This window comes from Megascapheus bottae, chromosome 15, assembly GCF_031878675.1.
Source record: "Megascapheus bottae isolate mThoBot1 chromosome 15, mThoBot2.hap1, whole genome shotgun sequence".
Classification (NCBI taxonomy): Eukaryota; Metazoa; Chordata; class Mammalia; order Rodentia; family Geomyidae; genus Megascapheus; species Megascapheus bottae.
Genome location: NC_143523.1, coordinates 10,935,032 through 10,957,315, shown reverse-complemented (window position 1 = coordinate 10,957,315; position 22,284 = coordinate 10,935,032). Strand labels below are relative to the sequence as shown.

The following is a 22,284-nucleotide window of genomic DNA, read 5'->3' as shown; positions in this document are numbered from 1 at the left end:
ATACATACGATGAGCACTCAACAAGTGTATCTATCTACTGACTGACTTGTAAAAGTTCAGGCTTTAAATGGCTATGAAGTTTTCAGCAGCAGTAGCCCATCTGGGCTTTTGGATGGAGGAAATCACAACTACATCCCCAAGATACCACCAGTGTCAGGTATGACAGAGGCTCAACTCGTGATTTCCTTTCCACAGAAGATTTAGCACTTACACAGGTGTCTAGGGAAGCGTAAACAGAATTCAGAAGCTTCCTTTTTCCTCACCTCTGTAGCAAACCACAAGGATGGGGTCAGTGCTACATTTATTGCAAAACTCAGGTCTTCTGCTATAGTCCTGCCTTCAGATAGCAAGCCAAAGGAAAGCAGAGAACTCAAAACTTCCCAATATCCAAATAAGTCAACAAAGTATCTTTTGCCAGGGCAATACCGGAAATGGGGTCAACCAGGTTGGAATTCATTTGCCAGTAAACAAAAAAATGACAAAGTCTTGAACTGGCCAACCATGTGACCTTAAATAGCATATGTCTAGGCAGCTCTGATGATTCACAAATATCAACAGAGGGACAGACATCCATCCACCCATCTATCCAGCCAGTCACTTATTCAATAGCTGAGTATTTATTGTGACCTACACAGTGCTCTGGCTGATTCTGTTCAAAATCAGAGGAGACAGAATCCAGATCGGCCATTCAAGCACCTGGTATGGGGATGAGATTTATTACTGGGAATTGAGAAAATCGCTTCAAAACACATTTGCTTTTTTCCAGAAAGACTGCCATTTTGAGTGAACTAGGAAGAGCAGCCTGGCCAATAGGAACACCGCCTACAAACAGATTAGCCCTCTGTAAGGAATGACGGGAACCCAATTAAATGCACCATACAAAAACTAATTAAGGCAGACAGATGGAGAATTATGGTCAACACCATTCAAATCTGCTACAGCATCTAACATAGTAGGAATTTAAAGTAGTTTCTTATATTTGCTTGCCAGAATCATAGTGATAATTCAGAGAAGTGCCACTATCTGTATTGTGTACAGATTATAAACCAGGCTTTAATTTCCCAGTCTTTTTCAAATGTAAAGGCTTAATTGGTCTTAAGGAAAAGAAATCACTCTTATCAGATTCCCTACTTGGGCAACAAACAAGGGCAACACTGGGTTAGCAGCATAAGCTTTCTCTCTCTCCTAGACCCTGTTTTTGAAATAGCAAAAAGCAATCTGTATGAACTTCTAAACTATTAAGCAGTTCTAATAAACCGGCGTGAATCACCTACAGAGAGCTCATGGTATGTTTTGTAATTCTTTCTGCAATCACGCAGTTGGTAATTGTCTCACAAAAGCATGTAATCAGGAGGACAATAGAAATATGCAGGATACTGCAGATTAAGGAAAAGGGACAAATGAAGACAACAGGTCTAATGTTATTGAACTGCCAGGAGAAAATATAATCAAATGTTCTCAGAGCTAGTGCTTCAAGGTCAGTCTTGGATCAGAAAGCTACATGTAATTAATTGGGGCTTAAATTTTAAGACCCACTTGAAAAATAAGTTCCTCCAAAGGTGGGGGGGGGGAACCTACCACCAAAACTACAAAGAAAACCATCACCTTGTTACTTGTTAAAAGCTATTTTAAAACTGTATGCCATGAGGATGGACAAAATTTCAAAAGCACTATCAATGTTTAAGCATCTTTCAATTTCAGTGACCATCTTAAAAACTTGCCGAATGAGGACTCTCCTGACCCTCCCAATGGCTAGCTGGTCACCTTACTCAATTTTAGCAGTATTTATGGGTCCTACTGTAAACACTTTTCAAAAACGTAGGTCTTCTTTATTTGCTGGGGATATGTTCCAAAACCTCAGTGGGTACCTAAGGCCTTAAATAAAAGCAACCATACATGTATAATATTCTATAGAATATTCTATAGTAACATACTTACACATACTTCTATGCTTACGTACTTGTGATATAGTTTAGTTTATAAACAAGGAACAGTAAAAGCTTAATCATAATATGTAGTAACAGTATAAAACTATTATAACAATAGATTGCAGTACAAGTTATATGGGCATGTGTTTTTTTCTTTAAACTGCCACAAGGTGGATAGTATACACAGAAAGGATACACTGGAGAGATAAAAGGAGAGATGATATACATCACTGAAGGCCAGAATAACAACTTAAATTTCTAAGTTAAATTTAATTCAAAAATGATTTAACTCTGGAATTTTTCATAAACATTTTTCAATCATGATTGATTGAGGGCTAATGAAGCCAACAAAAAATAATAACATAGCCATAGATCACACTAGAGATAATACTAGATAATATTATCCCTACGGAACAGATCAGCAAATGGAGGCACAGGTAAAAGCCGTCAATGACGACTGAAATATATGAGCAATAGAGGCATGCCTTTGAAATCTCAGAATTGGCCCACTAGATACATTCTTGTCAAAATCAGGATTACTAACTTTAACTGTATTTTTTTTTTGTCTTTTCTTTTTTGGCACTGGGGATCGAACCCAGGACGCTGCACTTCCTAGGCAAGCGCTTTGCTACTGAGCCACATCCCAGCCCCAGGATTACTAACTTTAAAATTCATAATGATTTATTTTTAGATGCTAAAACTACATCTAAAATCTTCCAGCCCTCCCTCAGAACCTGATACCCTAGGCTAGGAGTTTCCTATTTAAAATCTCCAGAAACCCCATGAACTGTCTGCGAAAAGCCCCTCGAAGGTGCTCATATGAAAAAGACAACTGACTGTGGAGCCAGTCCCTATGTTCAAGGTGCAAATTCCTGACAGTAGCTGATGATCCCAGCATCTGGCAGTCTATGTTCACGCAGAATGCTTTCAAGCCACTGGGTGAACTATTAACAAGGATGTTATAAATAGCCACCTTGCCAGACAGAGACAGGATGCCAGTCTAGCTCTGTGTAGCCATTTCACAGTACAGGCCACATTTCAGGCCATGTGACTTTCTAGGGTCTGTTCAGTCTAAAATTTCACAATTCACCTTGTGTCAGTAACAATATAGATTCTCAAAATAACAATCAAGGATGTAGAAGAGAATACTGTTACAGTTCATGAGTCATCACTAAGACATCAATTTTTCTTTTCTTTTTTATTGTAATGCATAGAGGGGTTACAGGTATATTCGCCAGATAGGTGCATTACTTCTCACACACTGATACCCCTTCTCATGTTTCTGTCTCCATTTCCCTCCCCCCACTCCCTCCCAATCATCTTGTTTATTTGTTTGAAATAGGAAAGGGAAAGGGAGAAAACAAAACATCACTTTTTCATAAGGAAAATGGCATGGCTCCCAACAGTGCAAGCTAAGAAGTTGTAAGACTTTTTTTTTTTGAAATCATTTTTTTCTATTGGCTGTGGGGCTTGAACTCAGGGCCTGCAGGTTGTCCCTGAGCCTCTTTGTGCTCAATGCTAGCATTCTAACCACTTGAGCCAAAGTGCCACCTCCTGAAATAATTTTTAAGCAAATTAAAAACAAATTTAATTGAGGATAACAAATGGGAGGGAAAAATTATTCTATTCTGACTGTCCCCCTAGCCCTCTAAAATATACTGATAATCCTCAAAACTAGGAGGATAAAATTTAAATGACAGTATCAAAAACTAGTAGCTAGTCAACCCAAAGAAGGGCTGCAGAGAACCCATTCAGCGACAGTCAGCTTTCTGCTGTAAATGTGCTTGCAAGATTCCTGATAAAGGCAAAACACCAAGTCCAAACACCTACTTAAACAGAGCTGTGGGCTGCAAGAAAAGTAAACCACAGAGAGCTTTCTACCTGCTCAGGGGCAGACTGGAAAACTCAGCAACTAAACATAGAATCTAGAGTGGAAACTAGGAGTAGGGCAGTAAATCCCTAAAGCAATGGAATTTAAAGCAAGATGCTACAAGCAACTCATTAGTAAACTAATAAGTCATCAAATGTTGAAGAGAACCCTGAAGTACAAAGGTAAACTTTGTACTCCAGCCTAGAATTTTCACAAAGATTTGCAACTAAAAATAGCATCTTGCCCGAGAAGACTAGAACAGAAGGATGGGGGCATGAGGGCAATTCTGGAATGATGGGTAAGAGACAATGCACAATGGGCCTTCAGGTAATGTACTAGACAGAAATAGTAAGAAATGGGGCTGGTGTAAAAGCAAAGGACCATCTTCAAGCAGAATATAAAACGTGTACTCTAGTCAAACATGGTGAGAAGCACAGACATGTCACAGATGGAGGACAACAACCAACCTGTCACCTGAGAATGTTGCACTGCCAGTGAGATGTAAAAGGCTGGATTGGAGCAGAGAAAAAGGATCAAAAAGGGCTTATGCCACTCTGGGCCTGAACCTGACAAGTCCATGGTGCTGAACAACATACTGAAACCTAATTTGAGGTCTACAGTGTCAAGGCCCAAAGGACCAAGATCTGCCCGAGCATTGGACATCTTTGATCTCAAGGTGGTTACCACTCAAACCACCCACAGCTCTGCACAGACTCTGCACCAGCCACTGGTGTTTCTGTCTTCCTCCCTCCAGCACATTTCCTCCTCCAGTGACTCCCAGCATCCTATATATTCCACCTCCCTAAAGTATGTATGTATGTATGTATGTATGCATGTATGTATGTACATATTTTTTCCAGTCCTGGGGCTTGAACTCAGGGCCAAGGCACGGTTCCTGAGCTTCTTTTGCTCAAGGCTAGCACTCTACCAACTTGAGCCCCAACACCACTTCTGGCTCTTTTGTTAGTTAACTAGAGGTAAGCATCTCAGACACTTTCCTGCCCAGTTTAGCTTCAAAGCATAAACCTCAAATCTCAGCCTCTTAAGTGGCCAGGATTACAGAAATGAGCTAGTAGTGCCTGGTTTAAATTTTATTTATTTCTTTACCACACTGGGCTAAAAGTATATGTGAGAAATCTGCAAACAAGGCAGCTCACTGTATTTCTTGTTTATGACACTGGAGCAGCACCTAAGTTCTTAAGAATCTCTCAGCCTTCTTGCTATCAACTCTTAAATAGTCAGCCCCCAAGTCCTTTACTCTCCTTTACACCCCGAAGTATGTGTTCCTCAATGGAACTATATTTCTCTCTTCGTAGTGAACGTGTGTACATGCTAATCTATAGACAACCAACGTAGGAAGGCATGACAGTTACCTGGTTCCTTCTTACAGCTTCTCTTTACACTTCTCCTCCAAGAAAATCAACAAGTGTATGAACCGCTGAAAAACCATACAGCATCAAGTCATAAAAGGGAAACACATGAGGTAGTGCTTACTTGTTTCTGGTTGGGTTGCTTTTTCTTTCTTAGCACCACTGCCACCAGGATGGGATCGTTTCCGGATCATGGACATGAGAGATCTTTGGGAGGAAGACAAAATATTGAGAGTAGATTACTGGAGGTCTCTCAATCCAACAGATAAAATGAACAAATTTCAAATCATCAGTAAGAATGCAACTCTCCTGCGGACTAATGAATGTGTAACTAAAGCTTAAATCATGCTTTCCATTCTTGGTAAGAACAATTTTTTCCAAATTCTTTCAGAAAAGAAAAATCTCATTTCTCTTGGTATAAAACTAATTATCAGCTGGGCAGTGGTTCACGCCTGTAATCCTAGCTACTCAGGAGGCTGAGATCTGAGGATCATGGTTCAAAGCCAGCCTGGGCACTACAAAGTCCGTGAGACTGTTATCTCCAATTAATCAACAGAAAACTGAAAATAGTGCTGTGGCTCAAGGGGTAAGGAGTAGCCTTGAGCTCAGGGACAATGCTCAGGCCCAGAGTTCAAGTCCTAAAACCAACAACAACAACAACAACAAAAAGCCCTAATTATCAGAAGAGGGAAATACAATGCCAACCATTTTTGTTGTTGTTGTTCAGATACTAGGGCTTGAACTAAGAGCCTTATACTTTCACTTGACTATTTTTTTCCCCTCAAGACTAGTACTCTACTTCTTGAGCCACATCTCTATTTCCAGCTTTTTGTTGATTAACTGGAGATTAACCAAAAGTCTCACCGACTTTTCGGCCTGGGCTGACTTTGAGTCATAATCCTCAAATCTCAATTTCCTATACAGCCAGGATTACAGTCCTAGTGTCTGGCTTCCTTTTATATTACTTTAAAACTGCATATGAAGGCCAAGAGTTTGGCCTAGGGGTAGAGTGCTTGCCTAGTATTCATGAAGACCTGGGTTCAATTCCTTGGTACCACATACATAGAAAAAAAGCTGGAACTGGTGCTGTGGCTCAAGTGGTAGAACTCTAGCCCTGAGAAAGTCGAAGGACAGTGCTCAGGCCCTGAGTTCAAGCCCCACAACTGGCAAAACAAACAAACAAACAGACAGACAAACTGCACATGAGCATGTCCATTTCTGCACACATTTTAACATTTCCATCATAAAAAGTTCACAGCAAACAAGTGTATTGAAAATTTCTAACTTCTTTCAACTGTATTATAAATGCCCTCCCTCAGTGTGGTGAACTGTATTGGATAATACAGCCCAAAGATAGACAACTTGGGAAGCTGAGAATGAAACACAAATACTTGAGTGATAGGAAAGAATAACATTTACCTTAACGTATTAAAATCTGCCTGGAAACAGAACAAGCTAGTCTATCTATTCATCATCCACTATCCATCCATTGATCCATTCTTCTATGTGTCTACCTACCTATCTAATGCTAAGCCCTGAACCAAAGGCCTCACCAATGCTGGGCTAGTGCCCTACCACAGGGCTACATCTGCAATGCTCAGTGTTTTCTTAATTCCTATAATTTTTAGATTTCAACAGTGTTCTGCCGGGTGTGGTGGCTCACGCTTGTAATCCTAGCTACTCAGGAGGCTGAGATCTGAGGATCAAAGTTCAAAAGCCAGCCTGGGCACAAAAGAACCCGAGACTCATCTCCAATTAGCCTCTAGAAAATGGAAGTGAGACTTGGTTCAAGGGTTGGGCGGTAGCCTTGAGCTGAAGAGCTCAGGGATAGCGCCCAGGCTGAGTTCAAGCCCCATGACCCACCAAAACAACAAAAAAAAAGTGTTTTAATTTCCATCTTTGGTTACATCACTAATCACCTTTTAAGTTGCCTTTTCTCAAAATTGTCACACATTAAAAAAATACCTTCCACAATGCACAGGAAAAAGAAATCACACTCTAACCTCTCCTGTGACATCTCTAAACCTTTCCAACTGTGAGACAATTCACCCTGAAACTGAGTCCATCTAGTTTATCATCTCTGGACTCATAGGGGCACACAATGGGGAAAAAAATTTTTTTTAAACAAAAGCTAGACGCTGAAATCTACCCAGAACTTTGAAAAACAAAAACAACAGAAATTCTACAGAAATGAGAAATTGTAAACCCCATTCATTCATTTTTCCATTCAGTCAACTGAACAACTAACACTGGAAGATTCAGTGTCTACTCATCACCACATGCCTAATAGGGTGAATTTGGGGACATTCACACAGACTAGAGGCCTCTCCTCACCCTGTCACTATATTGTATGTAACTGGCTCACCTCTGACTTTGAGAGGAAATTCTGAGAGCATATGTTCTCATATATAAAGGTGACGAGGCGAGATTTGATTTATGCTGCTCAGTATTATATGAATTTGCATATGTGAGGTAAGAGTATGTGTCCACTATTGTAAACTGCCCGTCTATGGCAGAAAAATGTCTTCCTAAAACAATCTGAGTTGAAGAAGACATTGAAAACAAGTGGCACCAAGCAAAAATCATCAATTGTATTAAAAAGACCAACTGTCAAGATATGACTTAGTTTGTTTAGTAAGCATACCCCATGGTGTCTGCACAACAACAAAATCACTAAATATCACATTTCTTAGAACATATCACATAATGGTATTTCTATGTATCCAAATCTTACACAGACATCTTGCAGGTTCCATCCTCAGCACCTGCAATTACTCAGGACCTGCCTTCTTTTCACTGCTTCAGAACAAAAATGACTAAGGCATGCTTTATTATTCTCTTTCTTCTCTCCTACCTGTCATTCCCTGAACCAAAGGAGCAGGAAATCCTGAGCAGCAACAAAGCCATTTAGAGAAGCCCTACAGGTGTCTTGCTCTTTACCCTACTTGCCACTTCCATTTCTATTCATTTATAGTACTGGTCTAAAGGACATTAGGCAAACAACAAGTGGAGTCAGGAACAAATTGAAAAATCTTGACAAGAAGGCTCAAAGTACACCAAAACTCACTACACATATATTTCTTGACATGAAAGTATTCTTATCAGATACAAGTTGCCTGAAAAATACACTCCATACGATATAAATTTTAAAAATAAAAGCTATTCATATTGTTCAAGAAAAATAATTCTTTAGAGAGCTTTATAAAAGTTCACTATTGAACCATACATAACCGTTATTCTTATATTGATTGCTCAGTGTAATAGTAAAGTACTCTTTGGAGAACAATTCTATTTAGGTTTTACTTTACTTTTAATTTTAGGGGCTCTCAACATTTCTCAGCCTAAAAATTAAAGGCCAACAGCAAGGTTGTAATTGCTTTTTAACAGTGCTCCCTTCTTACAGAAGTGACCTTTCTTATTAGCTCAAAATTCTACACCTTCAAGAGAGATCAAAGTGGTGACTTTCCCATTTTAAATGTCAAATTTAGAATATCGCCTACAGATTCAGCTACCCAGGAGAGAAAGAATTTTAGAATACCTGAAATTCTTTCAATTGACTCTTGGATCGATCACGTGTAAAAATGATTTAGTCTTAACCACTTCAATGGCTTCAAGTAGATTATGTCATACCCTACTCAGTGAGGAACAGTAATGAGAATCTTTTTAAAAGGTAAAGTCCCATTTTCCTAGTCGTGTGGGAGGAACATGCTACACATTCTATTCAAATAGATCGGCAAAGGTGCAAAGCGTGAATAAATGGCCTCTCTGCATGAAAGGATTAAACAAATCACATGAGTTAATGAAAGATTAAAAAAAAAACAGAGCAAAAGTTTAAATGCCATTTGTTCAAGAATAAATTATTCAAAAGCAGCTAACATCCTGACATGAAGAGGTTAAATGGCCACCGGAGCAAGCAGGTGGTCCTCAGAGATCTAGATGGTGGCATGTCAACCCACAAAGAAGGCAAAAACGTGACACTAGATCTCCCTGGAGGATACTATGCTCATGTGAGTAAGGCCATCAGGTGACTGGGGCTCAGGGAAACTTTTGTTCCTGTTGGTATAGATGGATTCCTTTCCCAGCAACTTAAGCATCATTGACTTTCTCATTGAAGATTCCTCTCGCAGCATTCATCAAGGTTTAAATACAAGGATAAGGATTAAAATAATTAGCACTTTCAGTTTAATTACTAGTTTATAACAATTAGTAGGTTTAAGTTTTAATTTGCTGCTTTAAATTTTTTTAAAAAAAATAAATGAATCAACTAAAGCTTTTCAAATTCAAATTAGTGGGAGAAGAAGATAAAAACAGTCTAGTGACATTCAAAAATCCCCTGATCTTCTTGTTCAAGGCAATCCTCACAGTATATCCATGGTTTAAAAAAAAAAAAATGTGTTCAGTTTTTATTGAGGATGGCGTATCTACACAGAAGCTCAAAGTCTACCAGAGACCCCACAGGGATTTCTTTGCCAAGTGTCTTTTGATGGCAGTCCCAGGGAGAGCTATGGCGTCTCAGTTCTGGCCTGTGCTTACCGAATAGGATTGGGAGGTGGAGGAGGAAGTGGCGGCGGGGGAGGGGGAGGAGGAGGCACCGAATTCTCAGACTGGTTCACTCGCTTCTGGAGTTCATCCACTGCACAGGGAACAAGCATTCAAAAGAGAACAGAAATAAGCAACTTTTAAACATGTACAAGAAAGAAAGAAGAACATAACCTCTTTCAAGATCAAGTGCTTCTTAGGAAGGCATAGTTAGGCATTTCCATAAGAAACTGCAATATTTCAGACTTTAAAAAAAATCTAGTCTATCATTAATGCAAGAGAGGCTTTCCATCTATTTAAATACAATGTTATGATCATTTTCCTATACAGACAACCTAGGAAAAAGAATTCAAGACAATGACTAATGGGTGGAAAGTTAGATTTGAGTAGGCTGAAGAAATATTTGTAGCATCACAGTATACTACTCAAACACTAAGATATTGTTAAGACTTGACTTGAAAAGCATAGAGACCAAGAATGACTTTTAAAGATGACATTTAGGGATGAATTTTAATAGCTGCATACTTTTCTCCTCTGCTTCATTTCCTTCACAAACTGCAAATACTAGGAGTCCTTTATTTTAACTAGGCTTAAATTCCTAAATGCCTGTAACTCAAAAGCTTTCTCTTCTTTTGAAGAACATTCTAGAAACAGAATTTGTCCAATCAATGAGACAGGCATTACTATACACCCACAATGTTAAAGAGTTCATGAGTTGTGCTGTTGGAGACACAGTACAATTTCTAAATTCAAGCAACTGAATTTAAATGTATGCCACAGGGCTTACATTTAGGGAAGTGGGGGTTACAGCCCAGGGACAGAGAGCGTGTCTCGTATGTACAAAGCTTTGGATTCAAGCACTGGCACAGCAAACATTTAAAATACTATTTATCAGAAAGAACTCCAGAAAATAGAAACATGTTTTTGCTGTTGTGATTGGTGGTGGTGTTTGATTTTGCTTTGAGGTTTTTCTTAAGGGGGGCGGGGAGAGGGCAAGAAGGAAGAAGAAAGAAGGATAAAGAAATGCAATCACAATCGTGTTATTCAGTAGATACTATGTAGAAAATTGTAGGTAGGGATGGGAGGAAGAAAGTGGGTGAAAGCAAAGGAAGGGGTGACACTGTCCAAGAAAAGAAATACACGCATTACTTGACTTAGGAAATGGTCACCCCACTGTACAACACCTTAATAATAACAAGATTGTATTAATTGAAGAAAAAGAAAAAAACCACCTCTATAATATATACTAACAGCTGACAGATATCGAATGCCGTCTGTGCTCACAGTAGTTTGCTCTGTGCATAGCTGACTTTGCTTGCTTTCACCCCTAAGCCATTGTAGGCAAGAATCCTCCCTTTGATGTATAAGCATATATCTACTGCTTTAGACATACAGAGATCTTTGGAGACAAAAGGCATGGCTTCTCTTATTTATGTCTTATTGTACCCCAAGGTAAGGCTGGGGACACGCACAGCAGATTCTAAACACATTCAAAACTGAAACTCAAGTATCTCCAATGTCTGCTGTTATCAGTCTTACAAGACAGCTCTGGCTACAGGCTTCCCTGATACTGGCTAAAAAGGAAAAGAATGTTCCTTAAGATTAGCTCAATTAAAAATAAAGTATAACTTATTTTCACTGTCAATTAAAAACATTAGAAATTAAAAAAATTATTTGACGGGACTAGTGTTGGAACTCAAGGTATCTATCATGCTTGCTGGGCCAGTGTTACACTATTTGAACTGTGCAGTTCTGCCAAAGCCAGCTTGAACTACAATCCATCTCTTTATACTTCTCACCAAAGCTAAGAGGACAAATGTGCACCAGCTTTTTATTGGCTGAGTTGAGTTCTCATGAAAATGTTGCCTGGGATAGACTTGACCCAGGATCCTTCTAACTTCTGCCTCCCCATTTCTGCTTTCCAACTGACCCTAGGCATGAGGCATCAACCCCTTTAAAGGGGGTGGGGAGGGAGCCTCTAGAGTTCTTTGAAACAGATTTCAAAATTCTAGTATAAAATTAACCAAAAATGTCTGAAGTGACTATTGAAGCTGTTATAAAGGGAATGTACCTGCCTCCATAAATTACCTGCCTTCTCACCAAGACTTATACTTAGGCCTGTATAGTAATCCAACTCACACATTCCAGAAAGCCTTCCCACAAAGAATGAATAAATCCTTTGATTTAAGCATCCCTGGTGTTTCAAAAGTTTTTCCATTTAATATATATATTGTTGCCCATTACATTGTTAGGCATGACATAGGAAGTATTATTTCATGGGTATAATTACATGCAAAGATGGAGTGTGAATACCAAAGACGAAGGTATTATACAACAAAAGACTTGATTCCTTTTAAAACGGTACTCTAAAATGAACAAAGTAAGGAGTTCTTCATTGTATGATTGTCTCTGAAGGCCTGAGATATGCTAACTTTGTCTTTCCATGCTTCTGGAGCATTTCTTGTGTCTTAATTCTGCATATGTGCTCACAAAGGCCTTATGTCCCAAAAAATAAGGAGCCTAAGTACTTGGGAATCAATTGATGACCAAAGCTATTCTTTTTTGCTAATTAGCAATGAAGGAATTTAAATAGAAATCCTGGTACCTTTCTATAGCATTTAGTACTAACTATATGCCAGGTTTTATCCTTGATATGATATTTACAGGTGAATGATGAAGATGTTAGATGTACTCAATGTTATTACCAGAATGCTTTAAATTCCTGGCCTTCTCTTCAGAACCCTGGTATTTTGATTCTAGTTCCTTCTTGTCTTCTTCTAGAAGCTCCAGTTGCTGTTTGAGGTTATGTATCTCCTTGTGCAATGTTTCGTTTTCCAGCTTCTCCTCTAATTCTTTGACCTAGAGATTTTACACAAACTTTAATAGGGTGACAAATTGTCCTTTGTCAATGACAAGAAAGGGGGAAAAATGTTTTTGACATCATTCTTATAGAGGAAAGATTCTAACAGTTCTTAAAAAATCACGTAAATTATGAATATAGATAATCCTTACAATCACTGTCAGTGCTTTGATATAAATGTGAGTCACAAAAGTAAAATAATGACTAAAAATTCACTTAAAATAGACTGTTGGGCATCAGTGGCTCACACATGTAATCATAGCTAGTCAGAGGCTGAAAACAAAGGATAGCAATGTGAAGCCAGCAAAAGAAGGAAAGCCTATGAGACTCTAATCTCCAATACCCATTCAAAAGCTACAAGTGAGGCCAAGATTCAAGTGGTAGAGTGCTAGCTTTGAGCATGGAAAGCACAGGGACAGTGCCCACGTCCTGAGTTCAAGCTCTAGGACCAGTGTGCATGCACATATGCACACCTGCACATGCATATGTGCACACACACACACACACATACACACATACACACACACAACAGATTAATACTTCTGTACCAATCTTCAAGTGAAAAAGTAAGGCAGAGGGGCCGGGAGTTTGGCCTAGTGGTTAAAGTGCTTGCCTAGCATGCATGAAGACCCAGGTTCGATTCCTCGGTACCACATACATAGAAAAAAGCCGGAAGTGGTGCTGAGGCTCAAGTGGTAGACCTCTAGCCTTGAGAAAGTCCAAGGACAGTGCTCAGGCCCTGAGCTCAAGCCCAGGACTGGCAAAAAAAAAAAAAAAAAAAAGTAAGGCAGAGCTTTTAAATACCCTTGAGAACCACAATGATGATTTGTTATTAATACCAAAAATCTTCAAAAAAAGAAAAAAAAAGGGAAAGACTCTGATCTGGTAATACCCTTGTTAGAAAACTGTTTTGTTTAGATTCAGACAGGAGTCAGGGTTGTGGCTCGGTGATAGAACATCAGTCTAATATGTACAGGGTGCTAGGTTTAATCCTTAGCACAGAAGAAAAAAAGTTCAGACAAATGTGCAAATATATTCACTAATTATAATAGTGAGACGATAGATATAATCTAAATATCTACCAATGTTATTGATTTGATGGACTGCAATATGTTCATTAAATGAAATTATATACAATTATTTGATTTGATGGACTGTAATATGTCCATTAAATGAAATTCTATACAATCATTTAAATCATACAACTTAGAATATACTAGTATGAGAAGATACATTTTTTTCCAATTGACAAGGTTATAGAATAGTATATACAGTATAATTCCATCTAGGCAAACTATACACTCATGAAAGTACATGTTTACATAATTTAGATATGCACCAAAGTGCGGGATTCTTAAATAATCTTAAGTTTCTTTAACTTTTTGTGTCTGTCATGACTTTCCTTTGTTCTTGGAGTAACACCTATGCCCTCTAAAAAGTTCTCCAAAAAACACAAGTCCTCCAAAAAGCAGATTTCTAGACTACGTTTATCCATTTATGGTTCTATTTTTTTAATTAGCATGTGTTAATATGATAGTGGGATTTCATGGTGAAGAGTCCATGAATGTGTGAGTGAATAAGGAACAAATTCAGCCCTTGTATTATATTCTTGAGACCCTCCCTTTTCAAACATATTTGATGGATTTCATAATGCCACCTTCGTGTATGTGTGTGTGTGTGTGTGTGTGTGTGTAAAATAACATACTTTTGTATACACCATTATCTGCCTTTTCCTCTCTTCTCCCTCTAATTACTACTTTTTGCATTCATCAGCATCAGCATCATCACCATTTTAAATCTAGATTCCACAATGACCAGAACCATGCTCTGTGTGTGTGTGTGTGTGTGTGGTGTGTGTGTGTGTTTGTGTGGTGTGTGTGTGTGTGTGTGTGTGTGTGTGTGTGCGCGTGCCCGCGCGCGCACAGGAGCATGTGTGCTGGGACTTGCTCAGGGCCTGTGCTCTTATTCACCTCCAATTTCGGCTTTTTGAGTGGTTAACTGAAGAGTCTCAAAGGTTTGTCCAGCCAGGCTGCCTTTAAACCCAGGTTGAGACTTCATTTTTTGTGCATGAATTGGCTCATTTACCATGATTTCTAGTTCCACCCATTTCATATAATTTTTGAGCAATGTACCTTCATCCTGTTTCTCTAAGATCTCTCTTCAACGACCAGTTTCAAGATTATTGTAAAAAGTATGCTAGAAATTTTAGGTGGGCAACAGACTAAATTCCCTTGGTAGCTTTCCTTATCTAAAAGTTTCTCAGAAGGAATTAAGACAAGAAATATGGACTGATTCCTCTCATTTTAACGTAAGTATGTCTCCATGACTCCAAAATGAAATCGTCTACCTTTTGCTGATATTGAATTCTCTCCTCTTCAAGCTGCTGGACGAGTTTTGCGTTCTCATCCAGTGCTTTCACAAGCTGCTGGTCTGGGACAGAACTCTGCAGCAGCAGGCGGCTTTGTCTTTTCAGCTTGTTTTGCTCAATGAACATCTGCAAAATTCATTACAAAAGCACAAATCTCAATTACATGTATTCCCCACACTGTAACACAGCCAAAGGGCAAGCTTTGGAGTTCTTATGATATTGAAAGAAATTTCAAAGTTGTCAACTGTTATAGGAAGAGTCAGTGCCAGGATTTCTTTCCTAACCTTAGGTGCCTTAGCCCTGCCCCCAAATGAGGTATATATAGAATCAGTGAGTCTTAGACTTCAGTTTTTAATGTTCTATTGCTGCTTTAACATGGTAGCTAATAGACAAAAAAAAAAATTACCTTATGCCAGGTAGTCTACTAAAGTTTTATAAACATTGCTTTATTAATCAATACTGAGTTCATTTATTCTGTTTAGGGTACATTTACTAAACACTATGATACATGCAGTGGAGATAATCTTATATTCACAATAACATCTTGACATTTCAAACAATTTTGTCAAGGAGATACTGTTACTGATAAAGAAAGAGGCTCAAAGGTGGTGAATAACTTTGCCAAAGATACATGTAAATGGTAAAAATCAGAATTTAAAACTAGGTCTGTCTGATTTATAAGCTAATATTCATAACAACCTGACTAATATCCTCTGCTACTTATTAGACTTACTGTTTGGTTTTACACAAATTCATTTCTACTTAGTGACAGAAGTAGTTCACAGTAGAGGAAAGCTAAGAAGGCAGGCAGTACATTTGTATATAGAGAGCATTTTATTAAGCAATGTGCATATATATGATTTACCCAGTTCTCAGATGACCAAAACAAACATGCTTTTCTTTTTTCTTTCTTTTTGTGTCAATATCAGGGTTTAAAGTTAGGACCTACCCTCTCAGTCTCATAGCTGGTAATCTACCACTTAAGACATACCTCCAGCCTGGCATTTTGCTGGTAAAATGCATATGAGAGTCTCACAGATCTTCCTGCCCAGGCTGGCTTTGAACCACTATCTTCCATGTCTCAGTCTATTGAGTAATTAGGATTATAGATGTGAGCTATCAGCACCCAGTTCACATAGACCATTTTGTGTGGTCCAGGGAGCCAATATTTGTCGGGGTCCTTCGTCCCCGGTCCCCCTCTACTAGTAGGGGGATGGGGAAAAACACACCCCGACTAGGCCAAGCCACGAGAGGAAGGGGCCCAATGTCCTCCCGCACCCGAACTTCTTACCCCAGAGCACGAACAGAGACGCCACGCAGCTTCATCAAGGCAGGAAGATCTCTCTCTCTCTTTATTCCCTAAATCCTTCCTCCTTATATTGGGTGAGGGAGCCTTTCAGTATACAAGATGGACATGACAAAGAGGTCCACGTGTTTTATCCCTACTACAAGCCTCAGCAGAAAGTTATTAGACATGGCGTTACTCGGCCCCCAACAAACATTCTTCCTTTATTCTACCCCTCAGCTCTGCAGGAGGGAGGTGTGGAGACAAACCCTCCCCCTAGAAATATTAATCATGTGAATTTCTTTTGCAAAATCCCTTATAATAATATTACAAGGGGGAAGTATAAACAATGGAGGCCTTCCTTTAAGTAGAAGTGTTAAACGGAAAAAAAAGCCATTGCCTTTAGATCTTAGCTTCAAGGTAATAAAATTACACGCGCACACACACACACACACACACACACCTCTAAATCTGACTAAAATATAATCAATCTGAATAAAGAATAATATATGAGTACGTGAAACACCACGGTGAAACTCCTTTATGTAATTAAATACACTTCCAAATGATGAAAAACTGAATGATAGGAAAAACAGGTGCTGTATGGGGGAGGGTTACCAAGAGGAAGGGGGAGAGCAACACAAAGAATGAATGAGAGGCAATGCTGTCTAAGGGTCTTATCTGCATATATGTAAACAGAACAATGAACCCTGGGGTAGGAGGGGCACAGGTGATGAGTTTGATGGGGAACTACCTCAGATGCATGTAGAAAGTTATCATATGAACCCCCACCTTGTCCCACTAGTAGATGGTAATCACAAACCTTTTTTAAACAGAGCCTAAATAATTCCTGAAAAAAAAAACGCATTTCAAGAATATATATTCACTAAACAGAAGTGAACTTGGCTTTGAGTTTATGGGGCACAGTTGCAAATGGGTCTCTTATCAGGCAATACCACAGCCTTCTGAATTTCTAAGAAATTTCACAATTCTTTGCAAAGATTGAAGATGAGAAGAAAACTCTTCGGTTGCTAATGTATAATTCATTGTTTTCAAAGTAACACTTGACTATTATCTGACTTACATAGAAGGAAAAAGAAACAACTGCATAACAGTTTCATAGTTATTGGGAATGGGTATTGAATAAAGCACCTATCTTTAAAAAGAGAAAACTATACTGAATAGCAAGATAAATAGGTTAAAACATATAACAACACTGTATTAAAATTGGGAGTATGCTAGGGAAATTTTTTAATTAATATAGTTATGAAGACAATTTTATTTTTTTCTTGTGGAGAAAGATTGTGTTCTTTGTTATGTTTTAAAGTAGGAAAACTTTCAGTTATTTCTTTCCATACTTGAGAATTGTTACATTTTTTCTCAATATATATACTCCTTTTGCAATTAAAAAACACCAAGTACCAGTGGCTTACACCTATATATTCTAACTACTCTGGAGGGTGATGGGTAGAAAAGTCTAAGACACTTTTTCAATTAGCCAGCTGTCTTCTCACCTACTTCTCAGCTACTGCATGGCCTTCAAGATTTTCTTTGAGCTGTTTTGTATTCTACCATCATTGAAATGACAACATATGGGAAACTGCAAATACCTTGAGATAACACCCTGGCATTCGGTCAAACTTGACAGATCTGGGGCACCTTTGCTTTATCCCTACCACCGAACCCGGCCCTGTGTATGCAGTCACATGGTTTATAATGCTGGGCTCCTGCCAGAGTACTTGACACACACGGAGTCTTTCTCCTTTCTTACAAGTAAAATGAGAACAGCATTCACTTACTTTTCATTAAACTTCTTTGAATAAAATGGGTCATGATATTTCAAATCAGATGTACTTGGACTAAACCTTCACTGTGCCAGCAATGAACTCTGTGAGCACATTCAAGCACAGAAAGACCTCCCTCCACAACACCATAATCTGATTGTCAAATGTCATTTCCATTACACCCACGTCTTCCTTCTATATCTTGGATAATTTTCCCTACAACTACTTACTTCCTGCAACCCATATGAGGCACAGATTCTAAATATTTGCTCTGGATGAAGCTCCCACTGCAGAGTAACCCCAAACTATGGAATACCAACTGCACACGCCAACAAGGCCAGGTGTAACTAGAGGAGCTCAAAGCTTAGCTGGAGCAGCAGAGAGAAATGATTGCACGGGTGAAAGGCTGACACGATGGCGGTACACCACAGCAATGTTCCACAAGCAGTGAAAGAAGCAGCTCAAATGAGAACAGCAGACAACGGCTGATTCTACCATGCTGTCATCTGAAATGACACATGGAGATGTGGTCTATAATCCATAAATGTCCTGTTCTGTCGCTGACTTTCACCACTAGTTATGGTTTAATCATTTATGAAGCATGCTTTAATTGTTCCATTGGATTCCAAAATCAGCTTAAATGGGATTTGTAACAGCATTCATATTACAGTGACAGCAAAGTTCCAAGGCTAGCTTTCTTTTGGGGTGGGGAACTCAGATCACAGGACAAATACCCAACATGGGCAAAGTCCAAACTGAACTCTTCTGCATCAACTCTGGCGAACGTGACTAGAGGCCATAGCTGCCTCCCTAATCCAGGTGGTCCTTCATTTAAATGGTAAATTATCTTCTATCTGGAGAATATAATGTAACCCTTCTATTCATTACAATAAAAATGGTCAATTATCAAGCAGCCTCAAAAGTTTTTTTTTAATTTTAACTGACATAATAATCATGTATATTTATGGTGGACACCATGAAAATCTGACACATGTATAAAATATGTAGTGATCTAATCAAGGTAACTATATTTCCATTTCCTTAAACATTTACTATTTGGGTTGAGTACCTTCAAAATGCCTCTCTCTGAGTTGTTTACCAAATATATAGTAATTATTGTAAATTATAATTCTCTTACTCTACTGAGCTTATTCCTTCTATCTGCCAATGTACCTATTTTCTTCTCTATGTTACCTGCAGAGTCCCTTAAAAAAGGAGAGAGAGAGAGAGAGAGAGAGAGAGAGAAAGAGAGAGAGAGAGAGAGAGAGAGAGAGAGAGAGAGAGAGAGAGAGAGAGAGAGAGAGAGAGAGAGAGAGAGGGGGGAGGTATCTACAATACACCCACCTCTTGTGCAAATGACTCTGCTTTCTTCCGAAGGTCTTTCTCCAGCTCCAGGTTCACCTGCATCTCTTCGTACTCTTCCACAGCTAACATGGACACTTGAACACAGGAGGGGAAAAAACAAGAGGCAGTATGCAGCACAGATGACCAGCACACAAGTGGAAAACAGTCTGGAAGGAAGCCCACAGAGCCCCCACAGGCTACTCACCTCTTCCACCCCTGCTTGGTGTGTAAGGTGATAAAAAAGCTACCTGGAAGATATCTTCCCAATGTCAGTCAAAACCCAAAAACTAGTCAGGTTCCTGCAATCCTAATTACCCAGAAGAGATCTGAGGATCAAGGTCCAAAGACATTCCAGGTAGTCTGTGAGATTTATCTCCAATGAAGTACCAAAAAGCTGAAAGTGTAGCTGTGGTTCAAGTGGTAGAGTATTAGCCTTGGGGAGTAGGGGTAAACTAAGGGACAGTGCCTAGGCCCTGAGTTCAAGCCCCAGTACTAGCAAAATTAAAACAAAACAGAAAAAAAAAAACCCTTTGACTCAACAATTCCACTTCTAGAAATCCCTCTCCTAAAAGAATTAATAACTGGGTGCCCATGGCATATACCTGTAATTCTATCTAGTTAGGGTGGATATTGGGAGAATCATAGTTCAAGACCAGCCCAGGCCAAAAGGTTGCAAGATCTTTTTCTCAACCACAGTTGAGTGTGAAGTCCCATCACAGGGACTTTGGAGGCTGAGGTCAGGATTGTTGTTCCCTATTAGTCCAAGCAAAAACATCTTGCAATACCTGATCTCAACCAACAGCTGGGTGTGGTGCTATACACCTGTCATCCCAGGTAAGACTGGGGTGCAGGCAAGCCATGGACAAAACGTACGGCCTATCTCAAAAACAACCAGAACCCAAAGGCTGCAAGCATGGTTAAAGCAGTAGAATGTCTGCCTTGCAGTGCCAAACCATAAAACGAAAACTCAGAACTGCTCCCTCCACACAAAAATGTCATGAGTACATACACAAGTATGCAAAAAAACAAAACAAAAAAAGCTAACATCATTGTCCAAAATACTGAAATCGCCCTAATATCCAAGTGTCAATAAATTGTACTGTAAAAAATATGACTGTCAAAAAAAGGTGGTATAATGAACCTACCCTTATGGAATGGAAAGATACCTGTGATATATTTTAATGATTAGGAATTAAGTAATTAGTGCAAAATGAATTTAATTTTGTTTCTTTAGTCACAAATAAAAGACCTCAAAGGCATTTTGCAGGGGAGGAGGCACAGGAAAGACAAAAAACATGAGGAAAGATTTTCATCTGTGTTAGAACTCAGGAAATGTAAACAAAGCACCCTTATGTATCAAGGAAGGAAACAGGAAAATGTTAGCAGACTGTGGCCATATTAAGTGGAAAGAGGATACAAAGCAAGAGGAATGGATATGTTGCTAAAAGGAGTATAAACTAGCAGGTCTACTTATAATTTGGTATTATGTACAGAAACTGAAGGAAAGACTTGACATTTGGTACCTACTGTGGAAAAGCTCTCAAAACATATGTACCCAGAAGAAATGTAGAAGACTTTTCATAACAGCATTGCCCAGATAACAAAAATGAAAAAAGAAAATAAATAACTGGTGACAATTATCTTACAACAAGACACTGAAATTTTGGTACAGTTAGCTCATGAAATACTATGCATTAGTGAAAATAAACATGCCATATCTATGTCCTTCAACATGGGTGAAATCTCACAAACACCAACAGTTACACAAGTTTTTCCAAGTGAAAAACATGTTTAATTAATGTGCCATCTAGGGATACATATATATTTGGCAAAACTACTAATAAGGGAAAGGAAATGATATAAGCTTCAAGGAAGGGGTTTGAGTAGAGACTCATGGAGGGACTCATATGAGGGACTCATATGGAGGAAGAAATCTGTATTTCTTTTACTGATAGTTTCTTCCATATACATTACGAACACATAGGTAACAAACATGCACGTACTTACATACATGTTTACACGTGTGTGGGGGGATACATGCTGGTCCTGTAGCTTGAATCCTGGGTCTGCATGCTGTCTCCAAGCTTATTGCTCAAGGACAGAACTTTGCTACAGCTCTACTTCCAACTTTTTGGTGATTAACTGGAGATAAATCTCAAGACTTTCTTTCCTAGACTAGCTTTGAACCACAATCCTTAGCTCTCAGCCTCCTGAGTAGCTAGGATTATAGAATTAAATTGGCTAACCTTCACCCAGTGTATTTTGTTTTGCCAGTCCCAGGACTGAGCTCAGGACTTGAGCATTGTCCTTGGATTTTTCAAGAATAGAGCTCTACCACTTGAGCCACAGAACTACTTCTGCTTTTTTCTATGTATGTGGTACCTAGGAATCAAACCCGGGTCTTCATGCATGCTAGGCAAGCACTAGGCCAAAGTCCTGGCCTTACAGTTTGTTTGTTTTTGCCAGTCCTGGGGCTTCAACTCAGGGCCTGAGTACTATCCTTGGGCCTTTTTCAAGGCTAGAGTTCTACCAGTTGAGCCACAGCACCAATTCCAGCTTTTTCTATATATGTGGTACCTGGGGAATCAAACCTGGATTGTTCGTGCATGCTAGGTAGGCACTCTACTGCTAGGCCAAACTCCTGGCCCCAGTTTTTGGTTTTGTTTTTAATGACAAAAATATACTGTACCTGTATCTATCCATCTAATGTATTTATCTTTAGATTATAAAGGTTAAATTTCTTTCTTTTCCTCTATGAATTTAAATTTTCTACCAAAAACTGCATTAGCCAATAAAAATAGATGTACACATATCACACACATGTACAAATGTATATATATGTATGTACATAGACAGACAAATAGAAAAATAGGTCATTTTTAATAGCCTTAGTTTCTTTCAGGCCCACACTGTGGCACTTTGCATTGAAGCATTCA

At 39.0% G+C, this 22,284-nt stretch overlaps 1 protein-coding gene across 1 annotated transcript in view; it reads right to left on the bottom strand.

The window, feature by feature from the left end:
• Positions 1 to 22,284, bottom strand: part of Shtn1 (shootin 1) — a 102,144-nt gene that overhangs the window by 31,425 nt on the left and 48,435 nt on the right. Inside the window, exons 8-12 of the mRNA XM_090345780.1 lie at positions 19,349 to 19,443; positions 14,915 to 15,061; positions 12,413 to 12,566; positions 9,702 to 9,801; positions 5,293 to 5,375 (exon numbers count right to left, since the gene is read on the bottom strand). Coding sequence (XP_090201906.1) covers positions 5,293 to 5,375; positions 9,702 to 9,801; positions 12,413 to 12,566; positions 14,915 to 15,061; positions 19,349 to 19,443 — 579 coding nt within the window. The remainder of the gene's footprint in view (positions 1 to 5,292; positions 5,376 to 9,701; positions 9,802 to 12,412; positions 12,567 to 14,914; positions 15,062 to 19,348; positions 19,444 to 22,284) is intronic.